Source organism: Carassius auratus, chromosome 20 (assembly GCF_003368295.1).
Source record: "Carassius auratus strain Wakin chromosome 20, ASM336829v1, whole genome shotgun sequence".
Lineage (NCBI taxonomy): Eukaryota > Metazoa > Chordata > Actinopteri > Cypriniformes > Cyprinidae > Carassius > Carassius auratus.
In genome coordinates, this window is record NC_039262.1 from 23,711,324 (window position 1) to 23,733,242 (window position 21,919).

The 21,919-nt window shown below is 38.0% G+C and overlaps 1 protein-coding gene across 3 annotated transcripts in view; it reads left to right on the forward strand.

Moving 5' to 3' along the window:
* Positions 1 to 21,919, forward strand: part of cep128 (centrosomal protein 128) — a 133,406-nt gene that overhangs the window by 100,376 nt on the left and 11,111 nt on the right. For all 3 annotated transcript variants that reach the window (XM_026291545.1, XM_026291546.1, XM_026291547.1), the window contains one exon: positions 14,903 to 14,952. In XM_026291545.1, coding sequence (XP_026147330.1) covers positions 14,903 to 14,952 — 50 coding nt within the window. The remainder of the gene's footprint in view (positions 1 to 14,902; positions 14,953 to 21,919) is intronic.

The window sequence follows — 21,919 nt, forward strand, 5'->3', positions numbered from 1 at the left end:
GTATTCTCTTTTGGGTCTAATTATTTTAAGAATGAATAAGCCTTGAACTTTGGAAGTTAAAGTAAACTTATTCTTCCTAATTTATTTATTACCCATCTGAATATATGCTATTCAGACATTTACTTATTTGAATGCGTTTTAACCCTCTTCCTGTTTTTGGTTATGCACTTAACCACTATTGTTTTACGTATTTATTTCCTCTTTTTAATTTCCTTTTTGCATATTTTGCCCATTTATAAATTTTTTTTAATTTTCCTATTTCTTACCATTTCTTTTGTGTATCCTAGCCTGGGAACGACAAACCTGAGCCCTAAAAGGAGACATTGTTATCCCTCACTACGAGTTCAAAAAAATTAGAAAGACAACTCTCTTTCACTTAAAGTTTATTTTGTTTGATAAGTTGTGCAGCAACTAACACAACGCTCTCCTTGTAGTTCAGATAACCGCTACTGAGACTTACCATCTCCGTCCTCTCTCTCCTTTACTTTCCTCTTCTCTTTTTACATTTGTAGGACATGTAAGAACCATCAATCAATTCTAAGTGAAGTAAATACACAATCGTGCCAAAGACGACGAATTATCCTTATGAATTTGATTGTAATCATCCTCTCATTTGTTCTTCCTAACCTCCCTACATTTGGAAACGCAATCCAAGTTTTAGCATCTCATCCATCGTTGAGATCAATTTAATAGATACGTGTTGAGCAACTGTCGCCTTCGCTGACTCCCTGGTGAGCGGTCCAACTGAAAGGTGTACGGTGTCAATCCTGTCAGACTAAGAAAAGAGATATCAGAATTATTATTGTATTCTTTTGTCCAAAGCAAGAAATATAATAATATTGTTTATGTTTTTGATAACATTTAATTGAAAAAAATAATTTTCCTCATTTGAAAAACAGAAATTTTGCTTGTCATTTGAATTTGTTTTTCACCTCTGTCTCTCTTTTCCTCTTCCTCATTAGAGTGACAAAGTCTTCGCATCTCTAGTCTACTTAGACACCCTGAGACCAACACAGTCATCACCACATTTCACTAGTGGTTCACAATCACTGATACAACACTTAGTTGTCCCACCACACATAGGCTTTTACTCCACACAGATCTGTGTCAGTCTCTCTTCTCCCCAGCGTGCCAACATGCCGCAGACTGCAGACCCCATTGCCCATGGGGAAGATGTGAACATTTGGCTGAGAGGCATAACAGACAGCCTCACTCCAAAGACATTTGAACTGTTATTATTTTTAATAATAATCCTAATCCTGAGAAGATTCCTGACACAAGATTCAAGCCAGAACAACAACCACGAGGAGCTAGTCAAGATCACGAGCTCACTAAGCTATGCCTTCACAACCCAGCTGAAACTGAGCGACAAACACATCACCCACCTTCAAGAGGAGCTGACACATGCTCAACGTCGCATAGACAAGCTGGAAGTGAAAGTTCAAAATCAACTCAAAGCACCCAGCGAGAGGGAGCAGGATACAACAGAACAAGTTATGAAGCTCCAAGCAGCCCTGGCAGCAGCTCAGCTCGACCAGCAACATACAACGGCTGCTCAGAAAGACCTGGTAAACAGACTCCAGTATGCCGAACAGCTACTAGAGAAAGCCAAGATAGACATCAGAAACAAAAACTCTGAAATCAGTGCTTTGAAAGACCACCTTGAAAGGTACAGAACTGAAATGGACAATCTGACCCAACAACTAGACGATACCAACGATGAGCTCTACATGGTCAGAAAAGAACTCCAAAATGCTTACAAGCACAAACTAGAGCCAAGAAAAGAGAAACATCTCTTAGCCTCATCACTGCTGAGCAGAGCAGAGTCCCACGTCCAAGAACTGGCATATGATGAAAGGAGCGAAGGGCCACAACCCAAAACCTCACCTGCCTTCGCCACACAACCCTTTCCTGCCAACGAAAGAAAACCTCCCGTCCAAGGCCTTGAAGCTGCACACGGGATGACAATCAAAGACCTCAACAAGCTGTCTAAAAACATCAGCAGGTTCAACCCGAACTCCACAGAGAGCCCCGACATCCAAGCTTACCTGCGAGATATCGAATTTCAACTGGAAGTGAGACCTCATGTGACTGACAGAGACTGGTTATACCTCCTTAGAGCCACGTCCAGTCCCGAGGTACGAAACTTTCTAGATCGACAGCCCAGTCAAACCAAGTCAAACTACCAGCGACTTCGTGAGGTCCTGATTAAAGAGTTTACAGACCCAGAGTCTGAACATGGACTGTTAACTGCCTTGGAAACCAAACAAGGTCGTCAAGAGACTCCACAAGCTTACTACAACCGACTCCGACAATCCTACTTTGGTGCACACAACAACTCTGACCTTGAAGAGGATGTGAACTTCAAAACCCTCTTCCTAAAGAATCTGCACCCTGGAGTCAGTCACCATCTAGGTGTCATGGCCTGTCCGAACTCCATGACCATCCAACAGTTGCGTGACCTAACACAGAAGGCCTATAACAAGCAGAAGTTGGCCTCAAAGAAAGGTAACAAAACATCCACACTCTTGAACTCTGTCAACAAAGACTCAAGCCTTGCACTGGACGACACCCAGTGGCATCACAACACCAGAGTCTTCCATCAAGAGCACAGAGAACGTGACGCCCATATCCACGACCGCTTTCAGCCCAACTGCTGGAAAAATCCATGGGACCAGCCACGCTTCTCAAGAAACCAAAAGGATAACATCTGGAAACCTAACCAGAGATCCAAGGGTAATCACCTGACTCATCCAAGAGCAACTCGTGTGGGTAAGCGACAACAAAACCCACCTCAGCACCACTCAGACATGCACAGTGCTGAGTATGCACAAGAACATAACCGCTTACCGTTAGAAGACACGGAACAAGTCATGGAACAACTAAGAGAGTTCCTTCAAGACAATTTACATGCATATGACCACAAAGTTGAGTCATGCTCGCTGTGACCAGCGACAGAACGGAAGGCCGGTGATCACCTGGTGCACCACATCAGAGATGACAAGCACCTGTTCAACAACAACCCAGAATGAACAAGTCTTTCACGGCCAACTGTTGATGAAAAATCTGAGGTACTAAAGGACATCACCTCAGTCACTAACAAACTGTCAAATTAACTCCAACTCCAAGTTCCAAATTCCCTGTCTGTGCAACAGCAACCACCAGAGCACAGAAGGTCAGAAAGTCTGCTACAGCCAGAAGGCATCACAAGAAGAATGCAACATAGGAGACAAGTTTTGCAACTCAGCTTCACACAGCCATGCCAAACTGCCTCCGACTGTCTGCTAAAGAACTTCCTGCCTTGCTGGACTGACCCCTCATTAGACCATGGACACGCCCTCATCCAAGCCAAGGATGCTGAGAGCCAGTCTTAAGTGACATTCTAGAAAAAGGGGGAGACAACACAGACTTGAACAGATCTGACCACACATGCACTACACCAGTAATACACAACATTACCTACACCCAGAGGTAAACACATCTACTGATAACACAGTCAACAAACATATTCTTCCCACAGGTAGAATATCCAACTTTTAGCGTAACAAAGTTACACATACATTTACCCACCATGAAGAAATGTGCAGCCATCCTCACAATAGGTAGAACACCTGACACTAAGTTAAGGTTCACGACACACTAGCTGCACCTGACATCCTAGCTCAATAGTAGTTGTAACACATGCTAGGAAAACCCACAGCAGCCTTGTTTTGTTTTGTTCTTCTTTTACCTATCCTTCTCCTTCCCCTCTTTCCTGAGTAGGTGAAACGCCTAGACACCCTGCGAGGGTCGAAGGTCTGATATTAGGATTGACTCGCAACACCTAATATCCGCCAGCCACTCTAAACTGAATGGAAGCCAGAGAGCTCCATGCATGATAGGTCAATCCATTGAATTGAAAATGAAATTACTAGAAAACTAATGGTAAACATGTAAAGTAAGACAACCTAGAAGAACCAAACAAAGTTAACCACAAATTTGATTGATGAATCAAAATAAAAACAATTTCCAAGACGATCTAAACTATCCTCAATGTGCTAAACTACATTGACTAATTGAACTTAACCATGTGTACCTAAATAACCTGATGCCTGCACCAGTACAGTAACTGTCATGGAGGTGTTGTCTTGCTGTTTGCTGTGTTTGTCTGCTTCTTCTGCCTTTGTTTCTCCAGCGATCGACGATGTCTTCACCTAAACACCTCGCCGATCGAAAGGGGGATATATGTAGCAGAAATGAGTCAAATCAGACAAATCAAAGAGTCTATCAGAGCTGTGTGCATTGAAACATGAGCTGAATTCCTCAAGGAAGTCATAAATCAGTTCTAGTGCCACAGGAACCAAGCAAGATAACCAACCAACCAACTTGTTCACACAACAGCTTTCAACATTAACACCAATAGAACAATTATTGACAATTTTAATTCGAAGAAGAGATTGTCAAATTTATTGTTCGTGATTGGAATGCAACGCTGGACATCACATGTAAACCCAGGAGATCAAGTTAAATACTTGCATTGACTTCCCCCCCCCAGCCAGTGAAACCAGACTGAAATTCCTAAGGGGGAAGGGCTTTAAACCTTTGTCTTCACAGAAAAGTCCTTTGCCAGAGAATGGCAAAGAAACCCTTTTTATACATTATATATGGACCAGAATGAACTCAAAAAAGACTTATGAATGAATCATTCCATTGCTTAACTCCATATTCATTTACGTGTAACCCACACATTTGACTATCATGTATAATCACTTATTGTGTATGTCTTTTGATAACTATAGGATACCTAGTCATGTCTAGTATTCAAATAATCGCATTTTCTTGCTTGATATTGTCCTGACAATCATTTATTTGTAAAATATATCATAATCATGTTATAGGAATCATGTCCAAAATTAGACCCTGTGAGGCAAGAACCACATGCTTGGTAAGATAAACAAATGATTTATGATACCCACCCAAAGAACATATCTGATTGGTCAAGGCAACATTTGAGGGGTGGCCAACAAGGAAGTTTTAAATACTTTGGACCCCATGAAATTTTTTTTTTTTTTAGTCATGCCTTGCTTTTAGTCATGCCTTGCTTTTAGTTCTAGTCTAGCTGCTGCTATTAGCCATGTCGGCTTTTAGTTCTAGCATTTGCTCGTGCTATCAGTCATGCCTGCTCTTAGCTTTTAGCTTGTAGCTTTGCTACCTAGCTTTAGCTTGTAGCATCTAGCCATGCGGTAGTCATCATTGTTCTTTGAGCGCGGTTCCAGCGTGCCTGCCTGCTGCTACTATGAGAAGGAACACAACCTAGTCTCGTCAAACTTTATTTCTTTTCTTTTCCGTTTGAGAGTTTCGTGTTCTGAGTTAAGTTTTGTAACGTCCATTCAACTTCAACCAGCGAACACGACTCTGCACTTTCAGCCAACGCCCAACAACCACGGGCTTCCCAAGATGTCACTTCAGCCAACTGAACTTCCAGCCAATCAGCGACACCGGGATACCCCTTTCAACTGGAGTCCCTTTCACAGCAAACGAAGGCAACGTATTCCCAGATATTTGTTGTGCTGGTGTATCTAATATAATTTTAACCCCATTGAGGAACTCAATGCGAGCGCTAATTACGTGATTGATGGTTGTTCATGTCTATGCAATTTAACGTATTGCTGTTAACTTGGGATTCCATATTTCCATTCTCTTAAACTCATCTTTCCCTAACTTTCGACCTTCCTGCAACTTGTGTGAATGTGTGTGTGCGTGCGTTTATGTGTTAGATTAGTTTATATGTCTTAGATTTATCTAATAAAGCCTTATTCATATTGAAAAGAGAAGTATCTTGTGTTTTGTGCTTACAAGTTAATGTCTTAAACTGCCGATCTTGTTACTGTGCTAATTGATAGTGTTTTCACTATAGTTTGGATATTAGTATCCAGCGCAGATTTGATGTTAAACGGCTCGTTCACTGAATCGCAGGCGCGTCTCCGTGAACAGCCGTGAAACAGTGATTCTGTTCAAATTCCCTTTAAAATCTTAAATGATTCCCTTTGAGCTAAATTGACCTGTTTCCCTTACATATGAGATCTGGGATGACAAAAAACGTTGGTCCGACTCGCCCGTGTCTTGGCCACGAATCTGCTGGGGAGACATTTATTCTTATTTAATAGAAACCCCTGGACCCTTTACTCATGAAAGATTAAAGGCTTTCAAAAGTCTGAAGGCCTATGATTATTTTGTTTCTTGAAAAGTTGGGCCAGTCTTTTCTGCCAAGCAGAAAGTAGTGATCGAGCTAAAAGCAGAGGTTAGACCTGGCCAAGCAGAGTCACAGCATGATTTGCATCTCCCGTGGGTGTTCGACAAAGAGAACGGCGAAATAATCACTGCTCACTGCGACTGCAAATCCGGGTAAGTCTTCATTGATCAGTGTTCTTATTTACTTATTTATTTACTGAAAATGTAGTGACTGTTGTACCAATTCAATTGTTTTCAGTGTGAGACTTTCAATGGCGTCTGTACTAATGGTGAAAAATTGTATATCACAGCTTACACATTTCTCCTTCTTTCAAATCCAGTCTTGGACAAAAATGCAGTCGTGTAGCAGCTTTAATGTTTAAAGTAGAAGCAGCTGTCAGGATAGGACTTACAAATGCTGCATGTACTAGTGAGGCTTGCAGCAAAGCACAGCTACAGAATGATGTGAGGAACATAGTCTGGGTGCTGTGGATTGCGGTTTGGGACACCTGAATCAGAAAGCGAAAACATTTGACTCGGTTGATTTGACTCAGTTTTATTTATTTTTATTCAATCTTCTATAAATACATAGTCACTAAGACTTACCATGAACAAAATGTGCCTCACAAACTCGTTCAGAAGCTGCAGGCTTTCTTCGGAACGTCCAGGTTCAATCGCCTAATTGCACGCAACCATTTCTTTCATTTTTCGCTATCCTTTTCGGAGGGAATTCGAAAAAACTTTTTATCAGGCCCCCAACTAACCGTACAATCGACCACACAGCAAGAGTGAACCATCCTCTTCTCTAAATCCTCCTCCAAACGTGCAAAACAATCAAATTACAGGTATCTAGCGGTGTTTCCTGCCACACGATTCCCATGATGCAACGTTACGAACATAAACAATGACGTCACAAAAGATCCGCCTATTGACTCCCTCTGCCAATGCATTGATAAAATTAATAGTTGGATGTGCCAGAGCTTTCTTCAGCTAAACAAGGAAAAAACTGAAGTCATTGCATTTGGAAACAAACATGAAGTGTTCAAGGTGAATGCATACCTTGACTCTAGGGGTCAAACAACTAAAAAACATGTCAGGAATCTTGGTGTGATTCTGGAGACCGGTCTGAGTTTCAGTAGTCATGTCAAAGCAGTAGCTAAATCAGCATACTATCATCTCAAAAACATTGCAAGAATTAGAGGTTTTGTTTCCAGCCAACACATGGAGAAACTTGTTCATGCCTTTATCACCAGCAGGGTGGACTATTGTAATGGGCTCCTCACTGGCCTTCCCAAAAAGACCATTAGACAGTTGCAGCTCATCCAGAACGCTGCTGCCAGGATTCTGACTAGAACCAGAAAATCTGAGCATATCACACCAGTCCTCAGGTCCTTACACTGGCTTCCAGTTAAATATAGGATTGATTTTAAAGTACTTTTACTCGTATATAAGTCACTAAATGGCCTAGGACTGAAATATATTGCAGATATGTTCACTGAATATAAACCTAACAGAGCACTCAGACCACTAGGATCAAGTCAGTTAGAAATACCAAGGGTTCACACAAAACAAGGGGAGTCCTCCTTTAGTTACTATGCTGCCTGCAGTTGGAATCAGCTTCCAGAAGAGATCAGATGTGCTAAAACACTAGTCACATTTAAATCTAGACTCAAAACTCATCTGTTTAGCTGTGCATTTATTAAATGAGCACTGTGCAATGTCCGAACTGATTGCACTATATTTTCACTTTTTTTATGTAAAATCATTTTCTAACTGTTTTTAAATTCATTTTAGTTAAGTAGTTTTTTTCATAATTTTAAAAGTTTTAAAATTGCTTGTCTTAATTTTTATTATTTTTCTTCATGATTATTTTACTTTATTTTATGTAAAGCACTTTGAATTACCATTGTGTATGAAATGTGCTATATAAATAAACTTGCCTTGCCTTGTCTAGTAATAAGTAGACATTTAAAATACATCAATAACTGATATCATAGTTTAAAATAGATAAAATCTGAGTTAAGGCTTGCTTTATGTGTTGCTCGACGAGGATTTCTCAATCGTTGTGACTTTAAATCCTGAGGACACAAAATGCCTTGGAACCTCCTGCCGTGGAGTGAAGAAGAGGTGGAGTTACGAGGATTCTCAGACAGTTGAAGTGTCCAATGGAGTTAAGAGATTTGCTCTCAATCTATTTTCAACACTTTAGATTGTTTACCACGTGGGGTTTGACCAATAGCATTGAATTGTGAAAAAATATGAAATAGACAAAATTTGGACATGCGAGGATTCTGCCTGTCAGTGACGATATTTTAATAAAGGTGTTCCATTCCAATGTTAACCTGATTCAATTGGATCTGTGGTTCATATGAATTGTATAGTATACTGTGCCTTATGAAATGTATTATTAGTAAATGTATCATAAATATAGATCAGCACTTACCTAATGTAAGTTACTTTGCAGTAACCATGAATTTGTCAACATTCTTCTCACCACTGATAATGTGATTTGGACTTGAGGCTATTTTGTCCAGTGTTCTTTCATTTTGGCCACCTCATACATTGAGTGACAGAACACTTCTCTTTTATTATATATTTACATATTAATAATTTAAGTTGTGTTGTGTGAAGTTAAGTTATAGTTTTATTAAAAAGTTCAAACTCCTGGTCTCCTGTTTGTGCTATGGTAAGGTGTTATCTTTCGATTTCCATATAATACAAGGTGCCATATTAAATATTTTTTGATGTCTCTTATATTTGAATTTCTCAACATTCTTCTCACCACTGATAATGAATGGGTTTGGACTCAATTATGTCAGTGTTCCATTTTCATTCATTTTGGACACATCATACATTGAGTGACAGAACACTTCTCTTTTATCATATATTTACATATTTGGTATTGCTGGATTCAGCACAACCCCACCTTTCCAACAAGCCATCATATGTGTTTCTATGATAATGCCAGGCAAAGCAAGCACAAAGTAAATGAAAACATTCTGCATAGATATTAAATTTGTGCATGTCCGCTTATTTTAGATATGTGTTTACATGTGTCTATTTATTCCATACATCAAGATATTCACATCCAGTCTTTTCTAGTAGTTAAATCAACTTCCTGACTACAAACATGTCAAGTTTCAAAGCTCTCAGAGCTTGTGTGATTGATCTGCATTAGTTTATATGCCTTAACTCCCATACGGACAGGCTATATTTTAGTCCTTTATTGGTTTTGTGGTGTATAACAATATCTGTTAATTTAACAATCTTAGCAGTAAAATATTTTTAGCCAAGAATCCATTTCATATATGGGAGACCTTAGAGATGAGGAAAAACATTGTTGGGTTTAGTTCTACCTCCGGTAGGGGTATCTCGAAAACTAAAGCACTTTTTGACCATTTGTCACTAGCCTATTGTCCCTTTTTGAACTTTCTGGTCTAGTTAGTTGCAGTGCTCTTTCTCGGCTTTGCACTTCCTTTTGTAGAAATTGAATAAGCTCAGGCACTTTCCATTCACCATCAAAGTCCAACTGACGAGTATAAGCTAAAGCAATGTCCTCTGGCATAAATTGCAATAACACAGGGCATAAAAGACTGCCATACCTGTCACAAGGAACACGCAGAGATTCCAAGCTACGAATTTGAATTTCACATTCATCATATAAACTTCTCAACGCGTTTACGTCTGATGATCTCTTTACAGGAGTCAAATTAAGCAGTTTAGACATGTGAGCACTGATAACAATATCCTTCCTTCCAAATCTGTTCTGTAACAATTCAATAGCTGCATCATAATCACTGTCCGTTAGAGTGAGCCCTGATACTGCTTTGGCCGCTGCGTCAGCCAAATTACGTTTTCAAATAGGCGAATTTCTCTTTCTTACACAGCGCTTCATTAGAATGAATTGCGGCTTCATACTGACTCCAAAACTCCTGCCACTTGCTTATTTCTCCTGTAAACTTATCAATAACCAATTTGGGGAGCTTGACAGACTGTTTTTCTGGCCGTCTTTCTTGATTTGCATAGGCGTTTTTTACCCGTTCACTCTCTTGTTCACGCTCCCTTTCTATCATTCTCACTGCACGGGATTTCCACATGATAATGCGGTCCTGATAATCCAGCGCACTCTCTATCTCTCTCTCCAGATCGTCCGTGGGAGTTTCTTTTTCGATGCCTCTGTCAAGATCCACCAAGCTTTCTTCTTTCGTCGATAACATTGAAAGTAACTCGCGCAGCTTTTCACAGTCTGGTTCTTCTTTACCAATCTCTTCTTGCATATGAGTCAGTAACTTCGTCGTTGAGCTGCGGATTGTTTTCCTCTTCTTCTTCATCCGTTCTAACTTTTCAGCCATCTTCATTAAACTTACTTTCACTTTCCTACTCCGAGATTCTTATTCCGCGACCATTCTATGACGCTATCCCGGCTTTCGGCACCAAAAAATGTTAGTGAAAGTTCTTGAAGATTGAGACGCTTACACGGATGTCATATTTCTCGTTCTTTTTACTTCAGAATACAAGAAGAAAAAAGCCACACAACTCACCTACTTGACAAGGCTAAAAGATTAATAAAGTTATCAGCATACTTAGTGTGTACTTGAAGTATAACAGGGTGAGATACATCATTGCGATCTTTCAAAATAAACAAAAACATAATAAAAATAATAAAGTGTTTATAATTATTTACACTTAGCATCACATATGCTTCTATTCCGAAAATCTTAAATAATTATTCAACAACAAAAGTTACAACACTGCCTGGTCATGCCTAGAGCTGGTCGCTGAGGAAATAAATCAACTTCGTACTGTGAATCGCCTGATCAGCTTTCACAGTGGACAAAGTGGAGTCCAGCCCTGGGTCGTCACATGTGGTTGCCGCAAGCTCCTTCATTTTTTATCCGTTGGCCACGCCTTTCTTAAGCCCTGTGTGTTTCGTTGTGAAAACAAAACTACTTACTTTGGCCCTCAAAAGAGGACACAACTAGAAATCAGTAGTTAAGTTGTATTTAAAACACTGTTCCAAAAGTGTTCAACCCAAATATTCAGATGCGTGTTGTTCATTTTATGGAGGACTGTTTCCTGAACCTGGTTAAATAGCCTAAAATAGCCGTCTACACACAGAGGCTGTTTCTATAAAGTGGCGCAGTTCCAACTTTGCAAGGACAGTCTGGCATTTCTGATTCACAGCCTGTAAGTATATTTTTTATATTTAAAGAATTTCCAAATTATAATTCAAATGCAATTTTTAAGCAGTGTGGAGTAGCGTTTGTTGTGTGTTATTTCTCAAACATTAATGCAGATATGTTTTTTTTTTGTTTACACAGTATGATACACAATGCCACGCGTAAAAGACAGTATTTAGTCATTATAATCAGAAATTATCTCCTCACTTGATGCTACAAATGCCTAGTTTGTTATGGGTTTTATTGGTTTTGTCTCGTCGTGCCGGGAGATGGCATCACAGTATTACAAGAGATGTAACATTTCTTTCACATGCTTGAGGTATTCAGTGAATCACAAAGCACTGGATAGCTAGCCAATCAGAGCACACCTCGCTTTCCAGAACAATGAGCTTTGTAAAAATCAATGCGTAGGCAAGGTAGGGCATAGAAGAGCAACAATATTGAACTATATGTGTAAAGTTAAACATCTTAAACAAATTACAGGGCTCTAGACTAACTTTTTTCACTGGTTGCACTGGTGCACCAGCACAAAAGTTAGGTGCATCGCATTTAACACAGCAGTGTTTTAAGCTCTTCAGACTGAACATCTCAATGCTCAATATATTATGGACTATCCTCCATTGCAGTCACATGCCCCTCTGATGGCCAACTCCTGTAGTTTGGCCTTCTTGATCTTTGGCCTTGGCTATAGCAGCTGGCCACACTCTCTCTAGCATCAAAATCTTCCAGACTTGGCCCCTCTACACTGATTTTTATCAGATCTTTCACTGTGTTTGAATGAAGGCATGCTCTAGTGTTTGATTTCAACGGGAGGGTCAATGGGAACCTGACTCGACTCTGGAGGGTCAACGGGAACCTGACTCGACTCTGGAGGGTCAACTGTGGCTGTCATCTTGTGCAGAGACACTGGACAAGCGGCCATCTTGTGCCATGTCTCTGGACCGGCGACAACCTTGTGCTGTGGCGCTGGGCTGGGCTGGCGGCCATCTTGTGCTGTGGCGATGGGCTGGCAACCACCTTGTGCTGTGGCGCTGGGCTGGGCTGGCGGCCATCTTGTGCAGTGGCGCTGGGCTGGCGACCACCTTGTGCTGTGGCGATGGGCTGGCGACCACCTTGTGCTGTGGCGCTGGGCTGGCAACCATACTGTGCAGTGCTGCTGGGCTGGCGGTCCTCCTGTTTGTAGACCCCGGTCTAGAATCGGCCATCCCACCGGGAGAGACAGGAGTGGCTGGGGTATCCCACGGAAGCCGATGTTGTTGTTAGAACACAAATTTCCAGAAATCAAAAGCCTCTAACTGATCCATCTCCCTTCTTGGCACCGGGTCATCCAGACCGGTGTTGAAAATGTCCTTTAGGGCCGCATCATTTTATCCCATACCATCCGCCAGGGTCCAGAACACTTGAGCCATACCACCCACCTCATTGCTCTCTTGACGGAGGATGGTTAATTTTATGAATTTTGCCCTTCGCTCCACCGTACTGGCTGGGGAACAGGTATGAAGTCCCACACCACTGGATCTCGACATGATGGAGTACTTCTGTTACGTTCTGGAACCCAGGGAAACACAGGAGACGAGAGATCCAAACGCAGTGTGAGTTTAATGGGTAATCCAAATTCAGAATCCAACAAGCAGAGGGTCAAAACCAAAACTCCATCCAAAACAAACAGGTAAAGGAACAGGAACAGTAATTAGAAACTCGGAAGGCGAGGAAACTGGGTGACAGAATGGACTCCATCCAAACACACAGAAAAAGACCGGTTAATATAGGCAGGGTAATGACTATCAAGTGAAGACACCTGAGTGCAATTAATGTGATGAAGGGACGGACAAGGCTTTGTGGGAATTGTAGTGCCTGCGGTGAGGTGCCTATGGGGAAGTGAGACCACTAGTGGAGGCTCAGGGAAACAGAGTCCAGACAGCGTGACAAGAAGTGGTTCTTCGGCTACAAGTAACAACTCTTTCAGTAATTTAGTGGGTACAGGATCTAATAAATATGTTGTTGGTTTAGATGCAGTGATAAGTTTATTTAGCTCTTCCTGTCCTATGGGTGTAAAGCTCTGCAGTTTATCTTTGGGTGAAACTGAAGTATTATACGCTGTAGAATCAAATTTTGTCATTGTATTTCTGATGTTATCTATTTTATCAGTGAAGAAATTCATAAAGCCATTACTATTAAACGTTGATGGAATATTTAAATCGGGTAACATCTGGTTATTTGTTCATTTAGCTACTGTGCTAAATAAAATCCTTGGACTGTTTTGGTTATTTTCAATAAGTTTGTGGATATGCTGGGCCCTGGCAGTTTTTAGAGCCTGTCTATAGCTGGACATACTGTTTTTCCATGCAATTCTAAAAAATTCCAAGTTAGTTTTTCTCCATTTGCACTCAAGACTACGAGTTTCTTTGTTGAGAGAGTGAGTATTACTGTTATACCATGGCACAGTATTTTTTTCTATAACCAGTACTTGCTTGTTGTTTTCTGTGCACACACCCGAAGCGCACACACAGAGAGCTGCGTCTCAGAGCAGTGCAGTGTCATTGAGCAGCACGGTTGCTGGATTGAGTTCTCTTTTGTGTCTTCTTGCATTTAAACAGAGAAATAAACAAACTTTATTTTGTCAAAAAGCCCATCTTTGTGAGTGCCCTCTTGTCAGTTTTAAAGGAACATAAACATTTGAGAAAGAAATCAAATGTGTGTCAGTATACAAATCAGTGCTTTAGGTCTTAAAGTGACAGCAGTGTAATTATACTGTCTGTATAATTAATGTTAATCGAACAACAAAAGAAAAACAGAAAATCACTGCTCTTGACTGAATAACTTTTGTAGTGTTAACAAGCATTAATATATATTTAATTTATTAATATATTTAATTTAGTTTTAGTGTTCCTGTAGCTCAGTGGTAAAGCATTGCATTAGCAGCCCAAAAGGTTTTGGGTTCGACTCCCAGAGAACACACAAATTTTTAGTAGAAAAAGAAAAAAAAAAACATTATAGCCTAAATGCACTGTAAGTTCCTTAGGATAAAAGTGTCTGCTAAATGTAAATGTACTGTAAATGTAAATATTTATACCACAAAGATTATTATAATTTTACAATTAATTACAATTCATTCAATATAATTGTAAGCCCACTGTCAAATTTGTGAGGGAAAAAAATGGAGATATATCATTGACATGTTATATATTATGTATATTGATTTTAGTTTTTTCCACATTTCTAGTAAACATTTTTTATTTATTTTTGAAGAAAATTATATTAATACATAAGAAGTTATAATGTCTTTTGTTTCTCAAATAAAGTCAAGTAAATTTATATTTTATATTATTAGTTTCCAATTTTTAATGGACAAATGCCAGGAATGTATATAATATGTAATACATAGATATGCAGCATGAATTTATCAGGTATTTTTCTTTTGAACTTTATAGAGGAATATTAGTGTGTCTTCATAAATTATTCATTTAATGATTGTTTTCAATATCAGTATTTGTTGATTTTTTTTCTTTCAGGTCTTCTTGTAATGGGCCACAAGAAGGAAGATGAGATGAGAAATCTTCAGGTTAGTGTGAAGGAGTACACAGACTGGTTTCCATGTTTCATGGGGACATTCCAGAGATGTAATGTTTTTGTTTGTTTTGTTTTGTTTTTTACCCTCTGGAGTCGATTAGCCCTCTGGAGTCGATTAAACGCGTATACGCATTACGAGTCATTTTCTCCTGATAACCTGTAAAAGAACTTAAATTACACTTTAATTTTGATTGTACAGATAAGAGCAATACATCAATCAAATCTGTAAAGGGTCTACTTTTTTGTATACAGACATAATAACAGAACTTTATGCACTTATAAAATAAAGATAACAAACAAGGTGTGCTGTCTGTAGCCTTTGTCTGCGCTGATCTTCATGTACAAACGCATCATTAAAATTAACTGTAACTAAGTGAATACTCAACGAAGAGACATGAGAGAGATATCTATAGAAAGCCTGACATGTCAACTTTTAAACTAAACAAGTGCTGCCGAAAACAGATATTCTGTGATAAAGTAATCCATATGAAACAATGCAATGTCCGTTTTTCACGTGTCCCTTCATTATATTCTAATGTGACCACACTCCCGTGCTGAACGCTCTATTCAGATTCTAATGTTTCACTGAAGCGCGTGGCTTGAATATGCCCACACAACAGAAGACAACGCAGCCAGACTGTTCTTCAAGTTTTTTTTATTTTACTGTTTGCTTCACGATGAGAGGAATAAGACATAATTCACCCCAAAAAGATGTGATGTGGTTGAGAATTTGAGATTTGGATTTCCTCAAAAAAAAAAAAAAAGAATGAAGCACTTTATTCAGCAGAGATCATAAACATGAGTAAGTCTCTTTTTTTAATTTATATACAGTACGTGGACAGCCTAAATGGATATTACCGCCGCAGCACCATAATTAACTAATTCAGTCGCGTGTTAAAATCATTAGCGAAACTACCGCCAGGTGGCACAAAGGGACGGTTTGCAAAATGAATGTAATTGTAAAATGAGATAAAAGGAGGAAGTAAAACAACAATAACATTATGATATAACATTGTAACATCTTTAAAAAATATTAAAACATTTACTGTGAGTTCATTTCAAAACGTAAGATAGTCTTAGGCTACAGTCTACTCATCAAAAATTTAAAGAAGACCTTTACACAAAGGATCATATGCATGCCATTGTTATTAAACAGTAAATAAATATAAGGCCTGTGTGTGTGTGTGTGTGTGTGTGTGTGTGCGTGTATATATATATATATGTGTGTGTGTGTGTGTGTGTGTGTATATTTGTGATATATATTAGGGCCGGGACTCGATTAAAAAAATTAATCTAATTAATTAGAGGCTTTGTAATTAATTAATCGAAATTAATCGCATTTTAATCGCATATAAATATTTGATCTGAGAACAGTGCTAAGTAATTTTTTTTCACATGGATTTATAGTATACCATTGAATAATGACTGAATACATAAGCTTAAGCAACAAAATATTGTTTATTTTTGTTCAACCAAGTCTAGCAGACCAGTGCAATTTTTGCCATTAAGTGTAGCAATAGCATATTTAGAAACAATTTAGAAATAGTACATTTCGGAAATTCAGGTAGCTTATAGGTGCTGGAACTTTCTGTAAAGTGTTTTTTAAGTAATACACAATACTGTCAATTACATTCAGAACATTGGAAACACTGACTATTAGAAAACATCTCTCTGTTGCTTCAGAGGCCATAACATACTAAGTCCAACTCTCAATAACCTTGGCCAAAAAAATAATGAGTTTAACATAAACTGCCAGTTGCACCAACAAAATAATAGCCCACGCTAGCTGCTATATGTTTTGCGTTGAGGTGATACTTGAGGTTCGATCATGTGCTGCGGTGATATGCGAACGCTAGTTGGTGCTTCAGTATAATCGGTCCGCCGAAACTCATCCAGTGAGAAACGTTCCGCGGTGCACAAATAAGTTATTAAAAATGCTTATCATTTTTTTATCATTTTTAATTTATAAACTTGAGATTTTAATGTTCGTTTAAAAGTATTTAAATTCAAGTTTAAAAATAGTTTTTAACTGCTTAAATTATTTCTATATTAATTATTAATATTTGGATTTGTACTTCAATATAATGAGCTCCAAGTTTAAGAATAGCCCCAGACTAGTCTCTCTCTCTCTCTCTCTCTCTCTCTCTTTAACAGCATTAGCTCAGTGAAATACATCTTCCTTCCGTTAGAATGAATGTTTTCCAGCCTTGCTCAATGTTGGGCTCCTGATCAATAAGATGTATTTGCCTCAATCTGATTTAGTAAAGTCAAACCGCAGGCAGTGAAGTTGCGTCAGTGAGCAGAGTCCCGTGCGCTGTGAGGCGGGAGCAGAGGATTCCGCTTGGTCTTAAAGCCTTCCACAAAAATCCATGATCACAAATAACAATGATTTTCATAAAATAATTATTAATTATTTATTGATCATTTGTTTTTCTATTTTCTTATTTACATAATCAAGTCTTAATATATTCCGCGCTCAAGCACATGCATTAAGTTTGCCACAAAGCACATGCAGAAGTAGCCTAATATTTGTGAAAAATTAGACATTTTAATTATTAATAAACAAATGTTTTCTTGTTGGCTGCAACATGAAATTCACAGTGCTGGCGCTCTCCGGCGAGAGAAATGCAACATTCATAGATTGCTGAATGTTGAATATAAATGCGCCCTGCAATTAATGTGCATTAATAATTTTTGCACAAACACTTGAATATGAATATTAATTCACATTTTGCCTATGCATTACAACGTAAATTATTATTTTTTTTTTATATGCAATTATCCAAAATAAAACGAAACAAGATTTGTAATGAAGATAAAACAAATAAGAATAAATGCTGGACATCTACCATCACACGTGCAGTGCAAATCTTGCACATATTTTACTGACTGCATTTAAATGCATCTGCATTTAAAAAAAAATAATAATAATAATTAAAAGGGCTCAGTGATAATCGATTTTATTGATTAACTTGAATTTGTAATTTACATCGGTTTGTTTGAATGAAAATCTGTTTTCTTTTTAACATCCACCGACGCACCACTCAGGGCTCCCGAAGTTCTGAGTGGCTCAACCCTCCCCCGTGCGTCTGACAGAGACACGCTGCCAAGCAGAAGATGAGCGGAGCAGTGAGATTCTGACTGGAGCGAGGAGAGGATATTAAGAGTCTGAGCGTCGTGATTTTCACTTGCTCCAAGAGCCTCCATCACGAGTAAAATCATGCCAACGGCCCGTAATATAACTGCATATTCAGCAAGAATTCATGTTAAACATATTTGGTTATGGCTTGATCAGGTTGTAATGACTGCAAGAGTTGAGTGGGATGTTAAAGGCTAAGGAGTTTGACTGTTTCTTTTACTGATTATTTTCGGGTTAAAGCATGATTTAAACAGATACAGCACATTCGCACGCAATCGCTTTAGCAATGATGCATTCAAACAAACGTAATCTTACAGTGCTACTACATTATGAGTAGGCTATTTGATTTTGAAATCTTGAAGAAATTCATCGATCTGTTTAGATAAAATAATTGACAAAAATGTACTGTTATTTTCCTCACAAACTAAATTTTCACATCAGAAAGCAGCAATTAAAGATTTAATGCTTACAATGTTATTAGTTTGGCATGTGATAGGGAAAAAAGTTTACACACAATAGCCTAAGCCACTTTGAAACTCTCCTTTTATTTTTGTTCTTTTTTTAATTATTTTTTTTTCATAGGCTACGTTATGAACATACCATATCAAACATACTAAAATACTTAATGCACGGAGTGAAGGCGGAGCGGTGTTTCTGGTATTAGTGCGCGCAGAGTTGATGCTCTGAGCGCGGAAGGAAGTTGTTGCTGCTCTAGCCACTCTCACAGACTCTGCTGCAGTAAATAATATGATATGACAATGCAGTCAATACAGATATTTAATAAAAACATTAAAAACAAGCAGGGCTGTAACATAACCAATTAAAAAATGCACACCAGGTCTACATCGGACACCAGATGTGTGATCCGACAAAAGACAACAGAACACAGTGATGGATACACTGGACACGATCCCCATCAGTGAACTGATGCCTCATTCTGTTTATGATGAAATGTTCTGACACTGAGTTCAGATGATTTGACACTGTAGTGTTATGTCATCAAGTTTAGACACACTTTTAGCGCAGTGGGGCATGGATGACAACTCTCGCGTCCGGTTTAGACACAGACAGTGACTGCTCTATTTACAAATAAGGTATATAAGAAAAAAAAAAAAAAAACCAAACCAGCGGCATAACGAGATGGAAATATAGACTAGAAAATATATTTCCACTTGCTCTGTCCTCCGTCCATGACACTGGCTCACTGCGGAGCTGCCAGGTTTAATCTGAACAGCTCTTAATGCTGAGTGGATGGTTAGATGCATGATGGGCTAGTATAAACAAATAATAAAAAAACATTAATAAAAATAAAGGTCTTTCCAGCATTAGGGTAAAAACATTACAGTTTTTTTATCATCTGGTCTCAGTTATAAATTTATAACTATATTTAAACTTGTTTTGAAAAATTTCTTTGTCATGTGAATATTGATTTTAAAATCAATTTAAATCATAAATCTGATTTTTTTTTTTAGGCCATATGCTATCGTCCACAACTAAAAGCAAGTAAAGAAGGCTCCCTTTAAAATCACTTAAGATGTCAATTAATAAAGTTATTTTTTACATCGTGTGCATTTTGTTGATTATAATGAGAGAACTTGAGTTTAATCGTGAGGACGGTTTATTAATCCGTCCAGTCTTTAGAGTTTCAAAGATTTAGCTAAATCATGCAGGTTTAATTTATTTGTTTCTTATTTTATTCTAATTAGGCATAAATAATGTGAACGAAATTATACAGTGCTTCACATTTAAACATTCAACAATTTCTGTTCAGTTTACAGACAAATGTCTTTTCCCCCAGAAATTATCTGTCAAAATAAAGGACATGTAACGAATAACAAAATTGTATGTTGTTTTATTAAAGGATTTTTAAACTATAAATTAAAATATAGGCATAATATATGAAAATTTTGACATTTATATATTAATCCATGTAGCACTTTTAATGCTCTGATGCAAAGTAAACCATAATTATTTGAGTAATATAACACATAATTCATTTAATATAAATAACACTGCACACCTTTTAAATGTATCAAAACTGAAATATGGTTTAGTACCATGTAGCTTAGAGAAAATATAAGCACAGGCTTAGGCACAGGCTTGATATTTATCCTGCTTGAATTCGTTTTAAGAAATCCACATAACTTCATAAATACCAAACTTTCATCTGTGAACATTGCATATTAAATATATAAAATATGTGAAATATTTTAACTATAGTGTTTTTCTTTCATTTTCCGTGACTGAAGCCGTCAAATGTAACACATCAGCGAGGGAAAACTGACATCTATTTGCGAAAAATGTGCTTTGATGCGCTTGTTTGATAACTCAGTGGTCAAAAACTGCAAATGCACTTCACAGACGCGGCGGCGGTTCGTGCTGCGGTAAAAGGGCCTTTAGGCTGTCCACCTACTCTACTTGTTCCTAGTTTTCACATAATGTGAAAACATTTTAAGCTGTAACAAATGTAACAAAAAATGCTGTTCTCTCAATTTATACCCCCTAAAAAAAACTGGAAAAAATATTTTTCAGCTCTTTTTAACATTAATAATAACAATTATTATTATTAATAACAATAAATGTTTTTTTTTTTTTTTTTTTTTTATAAAATAAGTTTGTTAAAAGGATTTCTGAAGGATTGTGTGACTGGAGTAATGATGCATAAAATTTAGTTTGAAAGTCAGCTTTGATTGTTTCTAATAAACTGTTCAACTGCACTCCCAAGTGGATATTAAATTATGTTATGGAATAATTAAATATATTCTAAATAAACTACAAACATAAAATTATATAGATTTATTTTGTCCTCACATTCTTTCTTGTAACTCCTCCCTCTCAGTGGCACAGATGACTGAAAGGCTCATTATGCAGCTCATTATGCAGGCCTTTGTCTTCTCAGGTGTAAATCACAATGATATTCATGATAGTTGATGCCTACTCACATATGACTTTTACAAACAAAAAGTGTCTTAGAAAATTTAAATCAATATATTGTTTTCTGTGAGTGAGTAAACAAGATGATTTTAACATAATTTAGAAAGAAAAATTCTAGGCTACAAGCTCCAGTTCTCAAAAGTCCCGCGAACCAACGTTCTGTATGTGTTTTATGGCCTTATTCAAGTGATTTAAAATTTGTAGTTTTTCACTAACCATGCATATTTTTTTTTTCTTCTCAAAAACACAATCATGTACATAAATGCTGCTCACATATTATTATAGCCCAGTTTGTGCAGATTACAGTGAGATTACACTTTTAGATGTTTAGATGCCATTTAGATGTTTAAAAACTGAAAAAAGCACAAATGTCAGGGCATGACAAAACTTCTCCAGGCCCCAAAAATAGCCTTAGTCCTCAGAGGGTTAACTGTACAAACTATATTTTATATCACTTTACCCTAACCCACCTTCTAAACCTACCTGTTTTAGATTTTCAAAAAAAAACTTAATCATTTATTATTTATAAGCTGTTTTCCTAATGGAAACCAAAAAAATGTCCCCACAAGGTTAAAAAGTACTGTTATTGCTATCCTTGTGGCATGGCATAATGTATGGAATACCAGGTACACACACACACACACACACAATCTCCTCTGTAGTTGGTATTTTACTTGCAAAACCTTCATGTAATCCTGCATGCACATCAGTTGTCCTGCATGTGGTAGCCATGTAATCACAACATTTTACCCCTGCTTGTGTGCATGATTTCAAACCTCACCCACTGGGTTCTGCTGTGTCACAGAGGCACCTGCTAACCTGCCTCTATTATGCATCAGTCTCCTGAATCGGCTTTAGAAGAACAATAGGACACAGCGTCAGTAAA